General features: G+C 39.2%; 1 protein-coding gene and 3 pseudogenes across 1 annotated transcript in view; 2 read left to right on the top strand and 2 right to left on the bottom strand.

Annotated features, from left to right (window-relative positions):
* Nucleotides 1-20,403, bottom strand: part of DNAH2 (dynein axonemal heavy chain 2) — a 96,856-nt gene that overhangs the window by 73,462 nt on the left and 2,991 nt on the right. The window contains exons 2-10 of the mRNA XM_011358869.2: nt 16,148-16,206; nt 13,380-13,550; nt 5,751-5,979; nt 5,095-5,205; nt 4,699-4,937; nt 3,571-3,762; nt 1,629-1,834; nt 1,043-1,172; nt 616-798 (exon numbers count right to left, since the gene is read on the bottom strand). Of these exons, the coding sequence (XP_011357171.2) occupies nt 616-798; nt 1,043-1,172; nt 1,629-1,834; nt 3,571-3,762; nt 4,699-4,937; nt 5,095-5,205; nt 5,751-5,979; nt 13,380-13,550; nt 16,148-16,206 (1,520 nt within the window). The remainder of the gene's footprint in view (nt 1-615; nt 799-1,042; nt 1,173-1,628; nt 1,835-3,570; nt 3,763-4,698; nt 4,938-5,094; nt 5,206-5,750; nt 5,980-13,379; nt 13,551-16,147; nt 16,207-20,403) is intronic.
* On the bottom strand, nt 7,433-8,099 carry LOC111738834 (annotated as a pseudogene).
* On the top strand, nt 19,760-19,875 carry LOC111738874 (annotated as a pseudogene).
* On the top strand, nt 20,260-20,378 carry LOC111738942 (annotated as a pseudogene).

Here is a 20,403-nt window from a genome sequence, read left to right as displayed (position 1 = left end):
CTTAAGAAAAAAGTTGGGGGAAGCAAGTAAATTACAGGAAGCGAAGGATTTAAGAGATACAAGATTGAAAACTAGTATGAGCCCTTCCTCACCATAATCTTAGCCCACCGCTTCTTAAGAAGCACCCAGTTGTCTGTCGGATGCCTTATTCTCTCCCAGAACCAATTAGATGATAGCAAGTAGCTCAATAGCCTTAGACCTACATTCCCAAAAAGTTTTTTTTAAGTTGTTTTTTTTCTGTTTCTTTGTGACTGTTCTTCTAGGGACACCACCCTAAAAGAGCCTCACCTGTCCAGTTCTCTGGATTGTGAGTTTGTATTACTCTCCTGGTGGCACAACTTTGCAGATGCTGACCCTATTCCTCCCCTCCACCTTGATATAAAATGCCTGAAATGACCCATGTTCTACCACATACTCACCATCACCGCAAATCCCAAGCCATGGCCTGCCTCACTGCATCTGCCACTCTCCTGGGCAGACTTTCTTCTGGTCATGAAAACTCTCTAGGGAAATTCTGGATGGTGGACGGGTCCTCCATCCTTCCCAGCACGTGGCACAACCTGAGAACTCTACCGCCTCACCGAGGACAAGTTTTTAAAAAGGCCAGGCACTCACATTCATGACTCTGTCGATGCGACGCCGTAGGATCCGCACCCATTGTGCCTGTCCAGAGTAGTGGGCCTTGTAGGGCTCCAGGTATGGCCACTTCTTGATCAGTTCACGGTTCACAAGGGCCAATTCACTATTAAACAACATGTAGAGATCCACTGCCTTCTTGTCATACGTCCTCCTGATAGTCTAAGGAAGAAGAGAAAGAAACGGGTTCCTCTAGTTATTCATCCTACGGGAAAGCTACACCCTGTTGTGGGAGTCACACTCCTTAGCAATCTGGAAACCAGGGGAACAGAGAGAAAAAAAGAGACCCTGGCTATTTAGGACAGGAGAAAGAGCATGAGGTAGAATGGGGTCTAGAAGGCTCAGGAGAAACTGAAGGAAAGCACAAGAGAAGCAGGGGTGGAGGAAGCAGGCGGGGCAGCGGCACCTCACGGGTTGCAAGTCTGTAGAAGGTGTCCAGCAGCAGCACTCCATGCTCCACGTCTCGAACTAACTCGAAGGCAGAGGTGATCAGGTTCTGAGTCATCACCTCCAGGTCTTTGACTCCAGCACGAAATCTGTTCCGTTAGAGAGGCATGTGGAAGGGTGAGTGCCCTCACCAGACCCCAAGTACATCCCCTGAGTAAGAATCCTATGTGTTATGTTGTGAGGACTTCCTACTTGCCAGGCACTAAGTACTTTATATGCATTAATCCATTTATTACTTAAAACAAGTCAATGAGATAGGTTCTATTGCTAACCTTGTTTCACAGATGAGGACACAGAGGCTCTAACTGGTAATTTGTCCAGTCACATATCTAGTACATGGCAGAACTGGGATTCAAGCTCTGAAAGGCTGACTCTGGTCTCTTCATCTGAGCAGCCACCTCATTCCTTGCACTGTCTCCTGCCCACTCCCATCCCCGATCTGTCACTTCCACACTTTCCTTTCTACTCTCTCGCCACTCCTCCCGTTCTTGTTTCCCCTGACCTTCCTTCCTTGCTCTACCCAAGTCAGCCTGTGGCTCTCTCACCGATTGTAGTCTTCGTGCCAAGAGGTGTTCTTGACATCCAGGATGCCCCCACGAACAGCTCGCAGCATGTGCAGGTTTTTATGAAAGATGTCCTCAATCTCCAGCAAGTTCCGTGTTATCTGGGGCCCCTGGGCACCAAAGAAGCAAGGAAGTGGACCTTGCTTGCCATCTTCCCAGCGGGCGAAATGATACTGACAGTCACATACCTAAAAAAAAAAAAGTCATTGTGAGAATGCCTGCTCTCCTTTCTGAACTTATAAGTCCTGCACTCTTTAGCTTAAAATATCTAAAAACTAGGGAGGACCAACCAGATGCTAGAGGCTACTCAAATGAATTTTGGCTGCAGAACAGATTATGAAATGCTAAGGCAATGATAGTAGGCAAAGTTTAAAAGAACAGGATGATAGTAGGGCACACAGTGATACAGGAAGAGACAAAGCGGTAAGTTCTATGTTTAGCCTCTGCCCCAGCTTCCCCACTCCTGGATGGGGATTCTGGAGCATCTGCTGTTGTCTTTGATTCTCCTTCTTTGACAGTCTTCCCACCTCAATCAGGTCCTTGCAGCGTTGCACAAATGCATCAACCTGAGCAAATATGCTGGTCTGGTCTAGGACCCAGCCTCGACTGGAGAACCTGTGTTAGGAGAAAAATGGACCAAATCAAAAAAACAGGAACACTGGGTATCAATCTACCAATGCAAAGCTAGACTTGGTATTTTCGATTTAGGGGAGCCTTAGAAAATGAGACCCCAAGAAGCAGTTTTCCTGAACCCTGAAAGAGGAAATGCAAGGTGAGGAAACAAAGTATCTCGATTCTAGGAGAAGGTTTATACATAATGGAATTTTAGACTTTAGGGCCAAAAAAAAAGGAAAAGACCAGAAAAGACTCCTGGAATCAGGGAGAATAGATTAGAGTAAAGACAGCTAGAATATCTATACCCAGAGAGAAAACTTAGACCCATTTAAAAACTCCTAGGTCTAGAAAGATATAATCCATAGGTTTTAAAAAAATAAAGTGCAAGTGAAAAGAGTCAGAATCTACCTTCTATAGGAATGGCAAAGGAGTAACATACGGGACATTAGGGGAGACATATCGTACTGGGTATGCATCTGCACAGCCCGTAGGTAGTGATCTTTCCAAGCATGACAACAGGAGATGCAGCCTTGTAGATCCTCTTTGCTAGAAGTAACATATCCCTCAAAGATTCGATCCAGGGAGATGGCATGGCAGCATAAGCGGATGATCTCATTGCTCATCTGCAGAAGGGGTCCCAACAGCCTCAGTTCACAGCCTTAGTTGCATCCACTTCCTACTCTGAATCTCCCTGATGTGCCTCAGGTGTCAGCCTCCTACTTCATTTGACTCCCAATACCCATCTGCCCCCAGTCCTCCACTTCTAGTGGGCAGCCTCTCTGGGCTCCACCTCCCTCTCTGCCTCAGTCCAGCTCAACTGCACTGCCCAGCAAGCACTCAACCCAGCACCCTTTCTCCCACACTTTGGCTCTATTACCCGAGTTGAAATGTGTCACGTCCTGCTCCTTAAAAGCCAGTGTTCCTTTCTAAATCTACCTCTTGCCCACTACAATTTCTTTGGAAATTAGAAAAGGGTCTTCCCCTTTTGTATAACTCAGGCTGAGAGTCTGTCCTTCCTGCCTCCCTCCCTACACTACACCAATTCCTTTTTCGAAGCCCCTTCTCCCCCATGCCCCCGGGCTACTTCCATCTGGAAGCAAAATGTCCAAGCCAGGCCTCAGTACTGAGTGCCACTGACGTTGATGATGTAGGCAGAAGCCTTCGGTCTCTGTCAGACCCCAAGGGTGCTCCTCATAGCCTTTCACCACAGATCTCTGCTAAGGGAATTCTACCTTATTCAGACAACCTGAGTTCTGTCAATGTGACCACCTTCTAAAAACTCTCTGCCCCACCTTCTGCAGACACACACCTTTCGGAAGAGGGAAGTCAGTCTCTCCCGGGTGTTGTAGTGGGGAGAATTGACCCAGATGATGCGAATGAGACTGATCAACCTCGGAAGCTTACTAGAGATGTCCTTAGGCCGCATGAAGGCCAATTCCTGGTAAGGCTCCTTCAGGATTGACAAAAAAGTCAGGTTTGACTGTGCTTGACAAGAACCATCCTGGCAAAAAAGAGAAAACAGAGTAGACTTATCCACTGGAAAGAATTGGTTCAAAGTGAGTGTTTTTTATCCATCTTGAACTCCATCCTGACTTGCCTCCACTGGGAAGTATTCCCAACCCTACTTGGTACCAATCATTTCAAGTCTCTGCAGCCCTTAGGACCAGAGTATGTACATATCAACTTTTACTCATGTACTAGTTTCTATGAAAGTATTCTTATGTCTTTTCTCCTGTGTGAGTCCCATCTCTCCCATTAGACTGGGAGTTACCTGAGCTCAGGTTTAGTGTCTATTCCTCTAGTCCCTCCAGTTGAACTCGGCACTGTTGATCAACTAACTAGCCGTCATTCCCATTCACCTCCATAGTTTTCACCACAGTCCCCTTCATTGCCCTGTTCTTGACCAGGGTTTTAGATTTCTCCACCTAGCTGTGTCTCCACCTAGCTGTGTCCCTTAACACCTAGCTTAAAATTCCACCTAGGAAGAGAAGTCTTCTATCTCCATATTCTACAGATCACTCTGATCTTCTGTATCCCCAACAATCACATAATCAGCTTGTCATACTACATCAGATTTATTTTTTAAGTGTTTATTTTGCAACTCTCTTAGCTGAACCACATGGGTTCCCCTCTGATCCCATGACATCTAGTAATCCTATTTTGTGTAAGTCTTCTTTTCTCAGGATTGTAGGGGTTGGACTCATAAAGGGTACTCAATGTATATTTGTTGATTAACCAGTTGTCTCCCTAACTAAACTATAAGCTCCTTGGGACCCTGTGCTCTGCTACTTTTATACTCTCCCATCAATACAAGTCCAAACATGGGTGGATCTATCTTTGCTGTTGATGATTTCATTGGCTCTCTCTTAGCACCCTATATTGTCCCAACCACTACCAACTTTCTGCTAAGCCTCCAGCCTTCAAGCCACTCACAAACCTGGATCTGCTGAGCTAGTTTAATAAAGGGTGCCAAGTAGGATGACTTGGCAAGGCGCAGGATGGACTCAATGTGTTTCACTCCTTCTTTCACCAGCTGTGTACTGATGCCAGACAGGTCCATGCATCGGTTGCGCCAGAACTCAATCTCCTCCAAAGGACCTAAATTTTCTCCTGTATCCACAGTCTCTTGGGCACTAAGCACCTCCTTTATCTGCCGGGTCCAGTGGATCATGGAGGCTGCAAGACAGAATATAAAATCTCTCCATTTCTTTACATCGCTCCTTCCCTCTGCCTCCTACATAGCCCTCCCAGCCCGATTCTTTTCTCAGCACATGGGCTGCCCCCTTTCCTCTCCCCTGGGACCCTGACACATGAAAAAATGCCAGCCGCTCACTCTCTAGCCGCTGCACCAGTTCTTTGTCCTTAAACACCACCTCAGGCTTCATGTTCAAGGCCTCTGCAGGGATGTAGAGAACAGTGTGCCCCTCCAGTTTGTACCGAGTATCTAAGGAAATGAAAGGACCATGGGAGTTCACAGACAAGAATGAGTTTATGCCAACCCACTTCTAATCATGGTTGATGATTTGGGGCCCAGGAAGCACATGTATTTCAGGAGAGCAAGCAGAAGAAACTGACTCATACTTTTTTGATGTGAAGAGAAAAAAATGACAGAAGGCAAGAGGGAAACCTCACTGAGGTATAATAAGAGATTGTCATAAAACAAAGGCAAGGTGCCGTGCCCTCAACACGCTTATTCATGATATATGCACTTTCCCATTACCCCATACCACCTAAATTTCCTCTTACCCCACATGTACTCTTGGAAACTTCCAACTCTAGATTTGAAAGGTCTGGCAAACTATTCTATAGCAGAAAGCTATATCTGAACTAGAAGGCAAATTCTGTACCTTGTTCCATTCATTCAATAAACACATACTAACTACCTACTCTGTGCCAGGCAATGTAGGTACCCAGAATGACTCTCTCACATGTCTCACTAGCACTAGAACAGAGTGTTGAGGCGCCAAGCACTCAAGCCTTTCTGCTCACCTGTCAGGCAGGCCAAGAACCTGTGCAGATGAGAAGCAAAATGATTTCGAATGCTCTCAGGCCAGGTTGTGTTTGTAAAAATCTGAGGAGCAAAGACACCACTGAGGAGGCGAAGCAGGGCTGGAATATAGGAACCCCGCACTGTCCCAAACTGCACAGTTGCCTCAAAGTTCTCTGGAGTGATAGGAACGGGTGCTTGGCGAATGAAGTAGACAATCTGGTTCTGGGTCTGCATGAAAGACAGTAGATCAGAGTTCAGTTGCCAGGCCCAGCCATGATACCCAAAGGAGACTCCAATCATGAAAGCCTGACTGAGTTCTTTGTCACATTCCCTAACCATATCCTGATCCTTTTCCAAATGTAAGTGTCATGAAGTGTTCCCTGTTCTTTTTAGGGACATAACAGAGTCCATATCCAGAAATGTAGGGAGAAAATGCAGAGAGCATGCCCTGAGGGTAGAGACTGTATATTTTGTCCAACTTGACTCTAGAAGCTAGCACAGTGACTAGGATATATTAGATGTTCAATAGATGCTGGATGGATGGATGTATGGATGGATGGATGGATGGACGGATGGATGGATGGAATAGGATAGACTAGATGAAACAGTTTCAGCTATAGGAAAAGCAGAAATGAGAAGGACTGGAAGAGAGAGACTATTGTCTAAGGTTTTCTATTTTGGTTGTACATACATTTCCGCCAATTTTTCATTTATCCTTCCATTTTGTTTATGGTGAGTTTTTGTTGTTTATATTCAGAAATGTATAACTTTCATGTAGTTAAAACTTTTTAATTTAAAGTTTCCGACTTCTACATGCCTGGAAAGGTTATTCCCACCCTGAGATCAAATTCATCTGTTTTTTTTCTTTACTGCTTTTGTAACTACTCTTTACTATTTATTTAATTTTAAAACCGAAAATCAGAAATTAATAATCATCCATCTTCCCATCCCCCAGAATTGAATATTGGCATTTTGTGCCTATTTTTTAAAAAACTTAACAACTATTATTTTTGTTAAAGTGATTTGTTAATTATAAATAACTGAAACAATGCAAAAAAAGTACAAAGATAAAGTTAAAATGTCATCTGAAATCCAACCACCCAGACGATGCCATTAACATTAAAGAAAACATTATTCCAAACATCTTTTTACATATACATACAAAAAGTAAACTAAAATCATTATTTCAAAATAGGATCATGCTATTTTTAAAGTATTAAATTTAATTTTACTTGGATTTAATAGGATAAGAAGACATTGACATTAATATAATAAAGGAATTGTTAAGCTTCAAATACATGTTTCTTTACCTGTAAGAGAGATTTCTTCCTAAAAAAACCCTTTCTAAGGTTATAAGAGAAATTATAAAAAATATTAAGAGGTTAGTTTTCTCACTACCTTTCATTTTTAAATTCTATTGACTCACTGCTTTTAAAGATAAGAACATTGGCATCCTCACACTTCATCTCATTTTCTCATCACTTCCCAATTTTTGTTACAGTAGTATTATTTTCACATTGTCCAAATTGATAATATTCACATTCAATAGCATATAACCATAATTCCCATGATTATTTAGTTTTCGTTCTTTATTTAAATGAATCGGATGTTCATAGATTCTCTATTCCTGAATGCTTTATTTGGTTCATTTTTTTTTCAATACACAATTTTTACTGCATCTTTAAAATATCACGGGTAAGTGTGAGGAATCATCCGGCATCTTAGCATTTCTGTAGCTGGACAACATTGACCTTAATTCATCGGCCTGCTGAACTGTTACTTTTTCAGAAACATAGATACCACCCAAAATTTTTCTGATATCCTTGTTTTTCATTGTTATGGCTTGTTGAATCAAAGCAGCTGAATTTGATGCTAGTTCAATGTCGTTTCCTTCGAGAATTAACTCATCTTTCTGGGCTCAAGATACTGAACGAGCAACACCTGACCTCATCCAAACCCTGTAGATGTATTTTTCACCCAAGAAATTTCTAATTTCAACAAGAGAACCATTCTCCTGAATAATGACGTTGATGGGGAAGTGAGCATACACAGACCTCATCTTGTAATAGAAGCCCAGTGTAACACCCTTGATCGTGTTCTGTACACAACTACAGATAGTGAGAACAGTAGCCAGTTCCTTTCTATTTCTCCACCATTTGTCAACCTGGGGCCTCTTCTTTTTCTTTACAAGGAGCCTGAGTTCTACATCAGTGTGACTGAAATCTCTCTGCAGGGTGCCTCTGGGGCCCTTCATAATAACTGTATGTCCCTTCAGAGTGATGTCCACATTTGCTGGCATGTCAACAGTCTGATTGCTGAGAATGGCCTTCATCCTCACAGTAGATGCAGCAAAGTTATTTGGTTCCTTTCTTAATGGGATGGACTTTTGTTGATGATGTTATTTTTGTTTTTTTAAAGTAGGGTTCTTTCCCCCTTTACCGTTTGCCCCAAGAATACTCGCTGGTGGCGCGTCGCTTGAGGCTGCAGCATTTACCCCAAGATAACTTGCAGGATTACAGTCCCAACCTTACCCTCAAAGTTTGCCATAAAATATCTTGCTTTTATTATTATTTTTGCATTGCTCTAGTATATCGATAGTCTTTGGAAACAAATGACTATTTATATCATTCTGTTTTTAGTAGTTCAATCACTGAGCGTCAAATCCTAGAAAACATAGCATTCCTATGCATGATATTAAATGAATGCTGGCAGCAAGCTGCACTTTTTTTTCTAAAAAGGAAAAGGGTTCAAGATTGAAAATGACTACCTATCTGTTGCCTCCATATTCTAGGACAGGAATAAATACCCTTGAGTCACACTATCTTTCCCAGAGTACTCAGTAGGTATGGTCTTCTGGGTGTTTGGAGAAGTTGAGACCAGTCTAATGTTTCCCCTTGCTAGATTACGTTTTTTTACTATAAGCCTAAATAATATTTTCCCAAATTTTTATTTTGAAAAAAATTCCAACTCATAAAAAAGTTGCAAGAAAAGAACGACGAACAACATAGCCTTCATCTAGCTTATCTAATTGTTAACATTTTGCCATACTTACATTCAGTTGGGCCTCCCGCCACCTCAGCTAAGCCATTTGAGAGTTAGAAGCAGACATAAAACTATATCCTTAAATACTTCAGCATATAGCTCCTAAAAGTGAGACTAGTCCCCAACATATCCAGCACTAGCTATCACACTCGGAAAATTTAACTTCATATAATAATTTATATAATACATAGTCCACATTCAATGTTTCCCAATGGTCCCAATCATTTACATCTGTTTTTTTTTCCCCATCCAGGATCCAATCCAGGATCACACATGGTCGTGTCTCCTTACTCAACTTTAATTCCACACAGTTCGTTTCTTTTCTTTCATGACACTGATATTTCTAATCGTCCGGGCCAGTTGTTTTCCAAAAAGTTCCTAGATCTGGATTTAATCTGATTGTTTTCTCATTGTTAGATTCAAGTTAAATATTCACGGCAGGAATACCACATAGGTTATATTCCTAAACAATTAATTTCCTCAAATTTTACTGGCTTAACTAAGATGTGTATTAACCTTAAACACTGTGTAACAAATTTTGTGGAATAAAGTAAGTCCTTCTAATTTCCAGATTCGATTTCTTCTGCAGTTCAGGGAAATTTTTGTATTTTATCTTTAAGTTTATATTGTTTCATTAATTGGCTCTATTACACTACCAATGTCTGTCTTTCATATCTATTAACTTCTAATTATGTTGCCATTGGTTTTTTCTTCTGCATACACTGTAATTATCTCAAGCCACTCTTTTATGTCAATTCATATTTTCAGGAATAGCTATTCAGTTCTTGTTTCTAATCTACTAGTTTTGTAACATGCTTTATTTCCTAAAATTTGCAATCTCCCTTTTATGTCATTCTCATGTTTTGTTATTTCACCTCTCGGCTTTTTTTTTTAATTGAATTCATGTTCTTATTAAGTTATACTATAACATGATATTGTTGTGAGGAATTTCCTCCTGTTCAGTTATGTTTTCCTTGTTTGCATGCTTTGTTCTATTTCGGGTGTTTTTTTCCCCCTTGATGTAATATGCTTGCAATTGCCGTGCAATTTCTTTTCACTTTCCTCATGCTTGAGCAGCTGTACGAATTCATTATTTTTGCTGTAACATACTGTGGCGTGACTTCTTGATGTCCCACTCTGAGAGCTCAGTTTTTTTCCCCCTCAAAGTTAAAGTAAAAAAATTGAGTCTTTTATGTTTCATTCACTTTTCTCTAGCCTAAGAGAATTGCATGAGGGGATGGCAGGTGGTTAAGGCTAATTTAAAACAGTATAAAATCTCTGTTAAAATTCCTGGGTTCTCTATCTCTTTTCAGATTTTGTTAGATGCCCTATCTAAGGTTCACTCCCTCTCACTGGGGCCTACCATTCCTGCCGGGAGGATGGTTTCCTTAACTCAGGGCATGGACGTTTCACTGGCCACCACTTTTAAAGTTAATTAGATTAGATTATGCTTCTTTCCTTGTTTGTTTATTCTTGGGTGACTTTTTTTCTGGTTTTACTTTTTGCTCATTTTATCATGTATTCAAGGTTACTGATTTTTTAAGGAAGTTTCAATTGGCCATCTTAACCCAGAAGAATATAATTAAGTCTATGACTATGATCTATTTAGCATCCGTTTCAGCATGCTAAATAGATTTTTTCAGCTTTATGGAGTCATTTAACAAATAAAAATTATATATATTTAAAGTGTGCAACTTGATGTTTTAATACATATATCCATTGTGAAATGATCACCACAACCAAGCTAATTAGCATATCCGCCATCTCAGTTACCATTTTCTTTTGTGTGTGTGTGTGTGTGTGTGGTGAGAATACTTAAGATTTACTCTCTTAACAAATTTCAAGTATACAATATATTATTAACTATACTTACCATGATGTATATTAGATCTCCAGAATGTATTTGTCTTACATAATTGAAACTTTGTACCCTTCTCCCCAACCCGTGTAATTGAGATATAATTGACCTCTAACATTATATTAGTTTAAGGTGTACAACTATGATTTGATATATGAATTTATTGCAAAATGATTACCTCGAGTTTAGTTAACATCCATTACCTCACATAGTTACAAACTTCCTTATCATGAGAACTTTAAGATCTACTCACTTAACAACTTTCAAATATATAATACAGTATTGTTAACTATAGTCACCATGATGTACATTATATCCCCAGAACTTATTTATCTTATACTTGTAAGTTTGTACCTTTTGACCACCTTCACCCATTTTCCCTATTCTCCACTCCCTGACTCCGGCAACTACCAACCTGTAACCTGTTTCAATTAGTTTTCTCCACCTCTAGATTCCACATGTAAGTGAGATTAGAGTTTGTCTTTCTCCGTCTGACTTATTTCACTTAGCATAATGCCTTTAAGATCCATCTATGTTGTTGCAAATAGCAGGATTTTTTTTTCTCATTGCTGAATAATATTCCACACACACCCATTTTCTTTATCCATTCATCATCCATCAGTGGAAACTTAGGCTGTTTCCATGTCTTGGCTACTATAAATAATGCTGCAATGAAGATGAGGGTATAGATATCACTTCGAGACAGTGATTTCATTTCTCTTAGATTCCACCCAGAAGTGGAATTGCTGGATCCATATGGTAATTCTATTTTAAATTTTTTGAGAAAATTCTATACTATTTTCCATAGAGGCTGCACCAATTTACATTCCAACAACAATGCACAAGTGTTTCCTTTTTTTTCACATCCTCACCATTTGTTATTTCTTCTCTCTTTTTGATGATAGCTATTCTAACAGGTATAAGGTGATATCTCATTGTGGTTTTGATTTCCATTTCCCTGATAACTAGTGATGTGGAGCATCTTTTCATGTACCTATTGGTCATTTGTATGCCTTCTTTGGAAAAATGTCTTTTCAATTCTGCTGCCCATTTTAAATCAGATTGCCTGTCTTTTGGCTCTTGAGGTGTATGAGTTCTTTATATTTTTTGGATAATAACCTCTTATTAGATTTATGGTTTGCAAATATTTTCTCCTATTCCTTAGGTTGTCTTTTCATTTTGTTGATGGTTTCCTTTTCTGTGCAAAGATTTTTCGGTATGATTTAGTTCCACTTGTTAATTTTTGCTTTTGTTGCCCTTGCTTTTGGTGTCAGAAACTTTGTACCTTCTGACCAACATCTCCCCATTTCTCCCTCCCTCCAGTTAAATAAATTTTTAATGAAAAAACGTTGTTTTCCATGTTTCCCAATTCTATTCTTTGAATAATTCATCTTTCCAGATTTTAAATGCCATTTTTATTTTTAAAAATGCTGACATATATGGTTCTGTACTTTGTTTCTTTACTGTTGCTTATATAATGTATATTCCTGCCCCAATACAACTGTTTTTAATTACTGTAGTTTAATAACAAATTTTCATATTCACAATTCTCCTCCATTACTTTTCTTCTTCCTCATTTTCTTTGCTATTTTCATGCATTTTTCTGATATATTTTAAAATCTTTACACAAGATATCTAGGGACTGTAGCACTTGGATTGGAGTTGAATTGAAATGGTACTTTTTTTTAGTTGGATTATATTAAGATTCTGACCCAAAAACAGAGTATGGGTCACCATTTACTCAAACTTTCTTTTGTGGCCTTCAACAAAGGTGTTTTCTTTCATATAAATTCTACATTTTTTTTTGCAAATATTTGTTCCTTTTATGAATGAAATCTTTTTTTCATGATGTTTTGTAGCTGATTATTGCCAATATAAAGGAAAAAACCATAGCCTGTTTTTGCCTTTAATATGGAATGTTTCACAAATTGTATTGTTGCATAGGATCATGCCCATCTTCATTATCGTTGTGATTTTTGTATATGTGCTGCCAATAAAAGCCAAGCAATAGCCTTTTTCTTTTCCAAAATTTTATTTCAAAAAATTTCAAACATACAACCAAGTTAAAGAATTTTACAATAATGACTTGTGCACTCGCCGTTCAGATTCTAGCATTTTACTGTCTCCTTACCCATGGTTTACCCTTCACTAATATATCCTTCATACTGTTGAAATAGTTATCTATTTAACCATGAAAGCCTCCAGTATTTCTCTCTAGGAAGGAGGCCCAAATCTTCGTATAATATACAAGTTCTTTCACAAGCAGACCCCAACCCACCTTTTCAGTATCACTTCCCACAACTCTTTTTCTTGCACATAAAGTATTCTTTACCTGAACGCCTCTCACCAGCCTCAATAAAATCCTGCTTCATGAAATTTAGCTTCAGCCCCAACTCAAATGTCACCTTGCCAAGCCTTGCCAGCACGCCACTGGCTGTATTAGTTGCTTCCATAAAGCTCCTATAAAGATTTGCCTATGCATCATAATATATTGTAAATATTTTTATATGTCTATCTTCCTCCCTAGACCATGAGATCATCAAAAGCAAAATGTTGCCTCATTCCTCTCTGTATCCTGCTGCTGAGCAAGGTGCCTGAGGCTCAACAGACCTTGGGCACAGGAGATGAGACTCAAAGATGATGAAGATATGTAGAACCCTCAGCTCCCTGGAAGACCATCTCAGAGTCTGGAAGACCATCTCAGAGTCTGGGAAAACAGAGTACTCACCTGTATTGGCATGCCCAGATCTAGCTTCAGCCCCAAACAGGGATCGATGAAGATGGTAAGGATGGGCTCTGAGGGGTCCTGGGCAAAGTGTTCCAGAATGGCATTATGCTCCTCTGTCCATTTGGCATCCGCCAGTCCTGTCAGCACAGCTCGGGACAAGAAAAAGGGCTTCTACAGAAGGAGAACAGAGAGCCAAAAAAAGGTACAGCTGTTAGGATGAGTCATTTCTCCCATCCACAATCATATGTGAGGACATGGGAGATGAGAGAAATCAGACAGGTCCAGAATGATGAAGATGAACTCAATGATAGGTTTCAAGCTTTTGAAGAAATGAGACAATAAGATTCTCTTGCCTCTGAGTAAATTGAATGGATCATAGAGGAAAAGTAAGGGTTTATCCTTGGGAAGTTTATCCTTGGGATATTATCCTCCCAAAATATTTCATTTATGCCTGTGGTTGTAAAAATGCATTATCAAGCAATCCTCAATCTCAAAGTCAAACTAAATTAAAGGAACCTATAGGATATTAGCCTAAATCAAGCAATTAGGAGCAAGGAGATGACAGGCTGGAAAAGGGATAAGGGTACGAGAATAATTTCTTCATGATGCAGCCTCCTCAGGATACTAAAATAAATATGAGATATTGAGTGAAAGTCAATTGGCATAGCAGTGAGGAAAAAGTGAGGGAAAGAGAAAAAAATTGGAGGATGTGGTTCCATAGTGTAGCGGTTAGTACATCTGCTTTACACGCAGAAGGTCCTGGGTTCATGCCCCAGTGGAGCCACTGCCCATGGTCTACAGTCATGCCAACCTAAACAAGCCCAATGTCTGATTTCTGAAGCTAAGCAGGGTCAGGCCTGGTTAGTACTTGGATGGGAGACCACCTAGGAAGACCAGGTACTGTAGGCATAAATAATAATAAAAGAAAAGAAAAAAATTGGAAAACACCAAAGAACAACTCAATTAGATGAAAAATAAATTGTAACTGATGGCTAGAAAAAAATTAATCTGTAGAACTCTACTAAATAAATTAAGGAAACTTGAAGATATAGATATAGCTCATGAATCTAAGAAGCCAAGCTGTCCTTCTCCCAGTACTGGAAAATAAAAAGGAATCTCACTTATTTAAAGTTTAAGTCAAAAAAACTTAGACAGTGATCTAAAATCTTTCCTATGTAAAAACATAGATGAACCAATGAGAAAAACACTAAGACCCTGATAAATAAATGGACAAAAGGACATGAACAGACATGTCATGTCGTAAAAAAGAAAAAACAGTCTACGGCCATGCCACCGTGAACACGCCCAATCCCGTGTGATCTCGGAAGTTAAGCCGGGTCAGGTCTGGTTAGTACTTGGGAGACCACATATGAATATCGGGTGATGTAGGTGTTATAAATAAATGAATGAATGAATGAATGAATGAATAAATAAATAAGAGAAAATAAAAATATAAAAAAACAAATAATAAATAAATAAAAACTAAATAAATTAGTAAGAGAAAATAAAAATATGAAAAAACATTAATCTTGAAATCAAAGAATACAAATAAAAATAATAAAGATATATCATTTATTGCTTAGCATTTTTGTTTGTTTCTGCCTATCATTTAAAAGAAAAATCCTTGCTAAACTGATAACACCTAAACTGATAAGGCCTAGAAAGGGTTGTTGCTAGTTTAAGGGCAAAAAGTGCAATTTGTTTGGAAACAGCTTAGCATTGTGCATTAAAAGCATTAAAAATGTTCCTTACTCTTTGATTCACTAATTCTATGTAGAGGAATACATTTTAAGGAAATACTAAGTACTTCAAAATGTGTTAGTTTTACTTATAAGATTCATTGCAGTAGTATTATGAGAGCAAAAATTAGAAATGGCAAAACGTCCAAGAGTCATGATTTAACTATGGTACATACATCTAATCAAGCACTATATGGTCATTAAAAATGTTGCTTCCAAAAAGCATATAATGACATGAAGAATAATAAAAATTTTGTGTAAAAAATTTTACTAAAAATTATAATATATGGTATAGGTAGGGTTTTTAAAAAAAAAAAAACTCAAACTTATACACAGAAAGAAAAGACACGTACCAAAGTATTAATATTGAATGTGTTTAGGCAGTAACGCTATGATTTTTATTTTCCCTTTTTTTTGTTTTACTTTTCTGTCTCTTCCAATGATTCCTTTAATGAGAAGTTATTACATTTCTCTAAGTTTTAAAAAAATTTTGAGTTTATCACTCTATTCTTCTAACCTCAGTAACTATGGGTAGTGCTAGGGTCTAATTCAACTTGGAAATAAATATGTAGGGGTCATTTAGTACCAAATTCTACAAGTGCTTGAAGTGGCTTCTGTAAATTCTTCAGCCAAAAGAGAGAACTAAAAGAAAGGAAGGAAGAGAATGTCTTAGAAATTAGCATCCAATTAGGACAATATCTACCCAGCTTGTTGAACTTGTTCAGATATTCACCCATACAATTGATTAAACTTCTCAAAGTTTTACCCAAGGCAGGGAGACAGGGAAGGGACAGTTAAGAGACCTTAACTGTTCCTCACTTAAAACTCTCTTCTTCTGGACAGGTGGGGGACATGGATAACTTTGTCCCTTTATTCAGTAAACTGGATTTGTGGTGAACAGGTTGCCAGTAACATAAATAAAAGGAAGTCACAGATTGAAGAGAATTCTTCATATATCATTCTATAATGATCCTTTGATTCACTAGTTTTTGGGGAAGAATATTTGTCCCAAGGAAAACCCAAACTTACCACATCCACCTCAGGCTTCTGTAATTCTTTCTGTACTGCAGGTTCCTCCAATACTGGCTCTAGGAAGAATAAAAATTTTTAATTGAAGGCATTCCTTTAAAAAGTTAAACCATATGATCCAGCAATTTCACTTCTAGGTATATACTCAAGAGAATTAGAAACATAGACTCAAACAGACAATCATATGCCAATGCAGTATTATTCACAATAACCAAAGGTAGAAACAAGCCACATACCCATCAACAGAGAAAAGGATAAAACAAATTGCAGTAGAATATTACCCAGGCATAAAAATGAATGACGGTCTGCTACAATGCTACACCATGTACAAACCTTAAAAACACTATGCTAATGGGTCCCACCTCTTCCTCTTAGTCCCATATTGAATTCAAGTTGGAAGAAGAAAGTTTGGTCTCAAAATGGAGATTAAAACCGCTGCCTGGTCGCCCTTAGTCGCACTCCAACCATCACCACCGCCACCAGGGGGAGGAGGGCCATGATCCACAGGAACCAGAGCAGTGGAGAAAACTGTTTCCCAGTGGTCTGAGCTTTGAAACTATAAGTGATAGTTTAAGAGAACATTGTAAAAAAATGGGGCACACTCACAGATAGTGTGGTGATGAGAGACCCCCAAACAAAATGTTCCAGGAACTGTGGTTTTGTAACTTATTCTTGTGTAGAAAAGGTGGTTGCAGTAATGTGTGCTCGACCATACACAAGATTGATGGGTGTGTAGGGGAACCAAAGAGAGCTGTTTCTAGAGAGGATTTGGTAAAGCCTGGAGCCCATCTAACAGTGAAGAAAATTTTCGTTGGTGGTATTAAAGAAGATAAAGAAGAATATAATTCGAGAGACTACTTTGAAATGTATGGCAAAAATGAAACTAGAAAAGTTATGGAAGATAGGCAGGGTGGGGAAAGAAAGATTTGCTTTTGTAAATTTTGATGATCATAATACAATTGATAAAATTGTTTTTCAGAAATACCAAACTATTAATGGGCATAACTGTTAAGTGAAAAAAGCCCTTTCTAAACAGGAAATGCAGTCTTTTGGATCGCAAAGAGGTCATGGTGGTGGACCTGGCAACTTTATGGGTTGCAGAGGAAACTGTAGAGGTGGTGGAGGTAACTTTGGCCATGGTGAAAACTTTGGTGAAAGAGGAATCTATGGTGGTGAAGATAGTTTGGAGGAGGCGATGGTGGATATAATGGACTTGGAGGTGATGGTGGCAACTATGGCAGTGGTCTTGGTCATAGTAGTAGAGAAAGCTATGGTAGTGGTGGCGGTGGTGGACCAGGAGGATATGAAAACCAAGGTGTTGGATATGGTGGTGGTGGTGGAGGATATGATCATTACAATGAAGGGGGAAATTTTGGCAGTAACTATGGTGGTGGTGGGAACTATAATGATTTTGGAAATTACAATGGACAATAGCAATCAAATTATGGACCCATGAAGGGGAACAGTTTTGGTAGAAGCTTGGGCAGTCCCTATGGTGGTGGTTATGAATCTGGTGGTGGAAATGATAGATATAGTAGCAGAAGATTCTAAAAACTCAGGAGAAAAGGGCAATAGTTATTAGCAGGAGAGAGAGCAGGGAGTTGTTAGGAAAGCTGCTTTGTTCCAGTGCATTAGAGGAACTGTAAAAATCTGTCAGAGGAGGAACAATGATCCATAGTCAGGAAAGTTATTGCAGCTTAAACAGGAAACCTTCTTGTTGAGGACTGTAATAGTCACAGTTTGCAAAAAGTGCAGCAATTGATTAATGAAATGTAGTGTCAGTTAGAGATATATTCCTGAGGTATTTTATCTGTTGTAGCTTTGTCTTTTCCTTTTTCTTTTCATTACATCAGGTATATTGCCCTGTAAATTGTGGTAGTGGTACCAGGATAAAAAAAATTAAGGAATTAAACTTAAAAAAAAAAAAAAAAAAAAAAACACTATGCTAAGTGAAAGAAGCCAGTCACAAAAGGCCCACGTATGGTATGATTCCATTTACATGAAATGTCTAGAATAGGCAAATCCATAGAGACAGAAAGTAATTAGTGGTTACCAGGATCGGGATGGAGGGGAGGACTGGGGAGTGACTACTAAAAGGCAAAGCTCTAATGAAACTTAGAAGTAAAGATATAGGGCTCATCTAGTGCCAGTTTCTCAAGGTACTTCAAGTGGCTCATTGGAGGTAGGATGAAAACGCTTTAGTGGTAATGGTGGCACAGCTTTGTGAAGATAACAAAAATCACTGAATTGTATACTTTTAAATGGTGAATTTTATAGTAAGTGAATTATATCTCAATTTTCTTTTAAAAAGCTGACTGGGGCCGGAGGGAGGCAGGAAAATGAAACCTCAATACTAAAGTTATTCTAGGCATTCAGCTTCTGGCCTTCCATTCTTCCCCCAATCCTCTTCCCACATGAAGAAGCCAGGGACCACAGATACTGGTCCCTCTTCAAACAGCTAGGCTGCTGGATACTCATTTCTGTCATATCCACTCTGGAACCTCCTTAAAACCCAGAGGGTGTTGCTTTCGTGATCTCTCCTGACTCAAGTATACCTCCTGATCTGTCACTCACACAGGAGACTGGGGTAAAATTGTTGGGTTTCCCATTTCCCATGAGCTGAAAGGAGGAAGGAAAAATGAGATGGAACCAAAAGACTTTGGAGAACAGGATACTCTAACTTCCAGGAAAAACAAAACAAAACAAAACAAAACAAAACAACTAAGAGGGGAGTAAGGCATAGAGGCTAAGAAAGGAAATCATGAAAAAGGTGGAGTAGATGATTCCAGGAGCTTTGTGATGAGTGGGACAGGTAACCAAGAAATCCAACGCCCTTTGAGAAAGCTGAGGGCATTCAAGGTTTCAGACAGGGGAAGGGAGACTGAGACAATCTCAAGAGTAAACTGGTTTTTGTCTTCTATAATATAATTTATATAAAGTCTAAATCATGCAATACAATACTAGTATATGATATTCTTGAACACATGAAGTAAAAATTAAAAGAACAAAGTTGAGAGTGAAAAAACATCAACTTAGGATAACAATGACCTCTGGAGAAGGAAAGGAGGGTTTGGGGGAGGTAGGCTGGGGAACAAAAGGGGATTTCCTTGTTGCTATCATAATTTATTCTTACACTGGGTGATGGGTACATGGGTACATGGGTACATGGGTGTTCATTATATTATTCTCTATACTTTTTTTCATTTGCCTGAAATACGGGTCTACAATTCCTTATCCAAAACCCTTGAGGTCAAGTATGTTTCAAAATTTTAAATTGTAATATAGCATGGTATATAATACCCCCCAACCCACAGCGGGCTCTAGAATAGCACTCCACAAACTTATATCAGCAGTACCTCTGCAGTAAAACGTGAAATTTTATTCTAAATGGCTTAAATAGACTATAAATACCTTCAAGTCAGTTTAAGTTATGTCTTACCACCAAAAAAGTTTGGATGCCAAACTTTGGGAAGAACTTTTAGTTCTCAGTGCATTTTAAAATTAGAGATATGAGATTGTGAACCTGTACTTCTTCTTGTTCCTTTCTTAATGAGCACTGAGGAGCATTCAGGGAAACAAAGGATGTCACTATAGACCTCAAAAGGGTATTTTGTCTACGGCCATGCCACCCTGAGCACACCTGATCTTGTCTGATCTCGGAAGCTAAGCAGGGTCGGGCCTGGTTAGTACTTGGATAGGAGACCACCTAGCAATACTAGGTGCTGGCTTTAAAAAAAAAACTACTTGGACATATCAAAAGGGTGTTTGCCCTTTAACCCACCATTCTTCACCAAGAATTGTTTTCAGCCCTGTCTTAGTCCATCCAGCTGCTCTAACAAAATACTACAGACTGGGTGGCTTATAAACAGAAATTTATTTCTCACAGTTCTAGAGGCTGGAAGTTCAAGATCGGGGTGCCAGCATAAGACCTCTTCCTGGTCACAGTCTTCACCTTATGTCCTCACACAGTGGAAGGGATCACTCTGGAGCCACTTTTATAAGGCACTAATATCATTCATGACATTTCTACCCAAGTGATTTAAGCACTTTCCAAAGGTCCTACCTATTAATACCATCACATTGGGCATTAGGATTTCAAAATAAGAGTTTGGGTCTATGGCCATGCCACCTTGAATGTGCCCGAACCTGTATGATCTCAGAAGCTAAGCAGGGTCGGACCTGGATAGTACTTGGATGGCTGACCACCTAGGAATACCAAGTGCTGTAGATGTTAAAAAAAAAAATAGGAATTTAGG

Source organism: Pteropus vampyrus, unplaced genomic scaffold (assembly GCF_000151845.1).
Source record: "Pteropus vampyrus isolate Shadow unplaced genomic scaffold, Pvam_2.0 Scaffold44, whole genome shotgun sequence".
In the NCBI taxonomy this organism is placed as follows: domain Eukaryota; kingdom Metazoa; phylum Chordata; class Mammalia; order Chiroptera; family Pteropodidae; genus Pteropus; species Pteropus vampyrus.
This window is presented reverse-complemented; position numbering and strand designations above follow the sequence as displayed.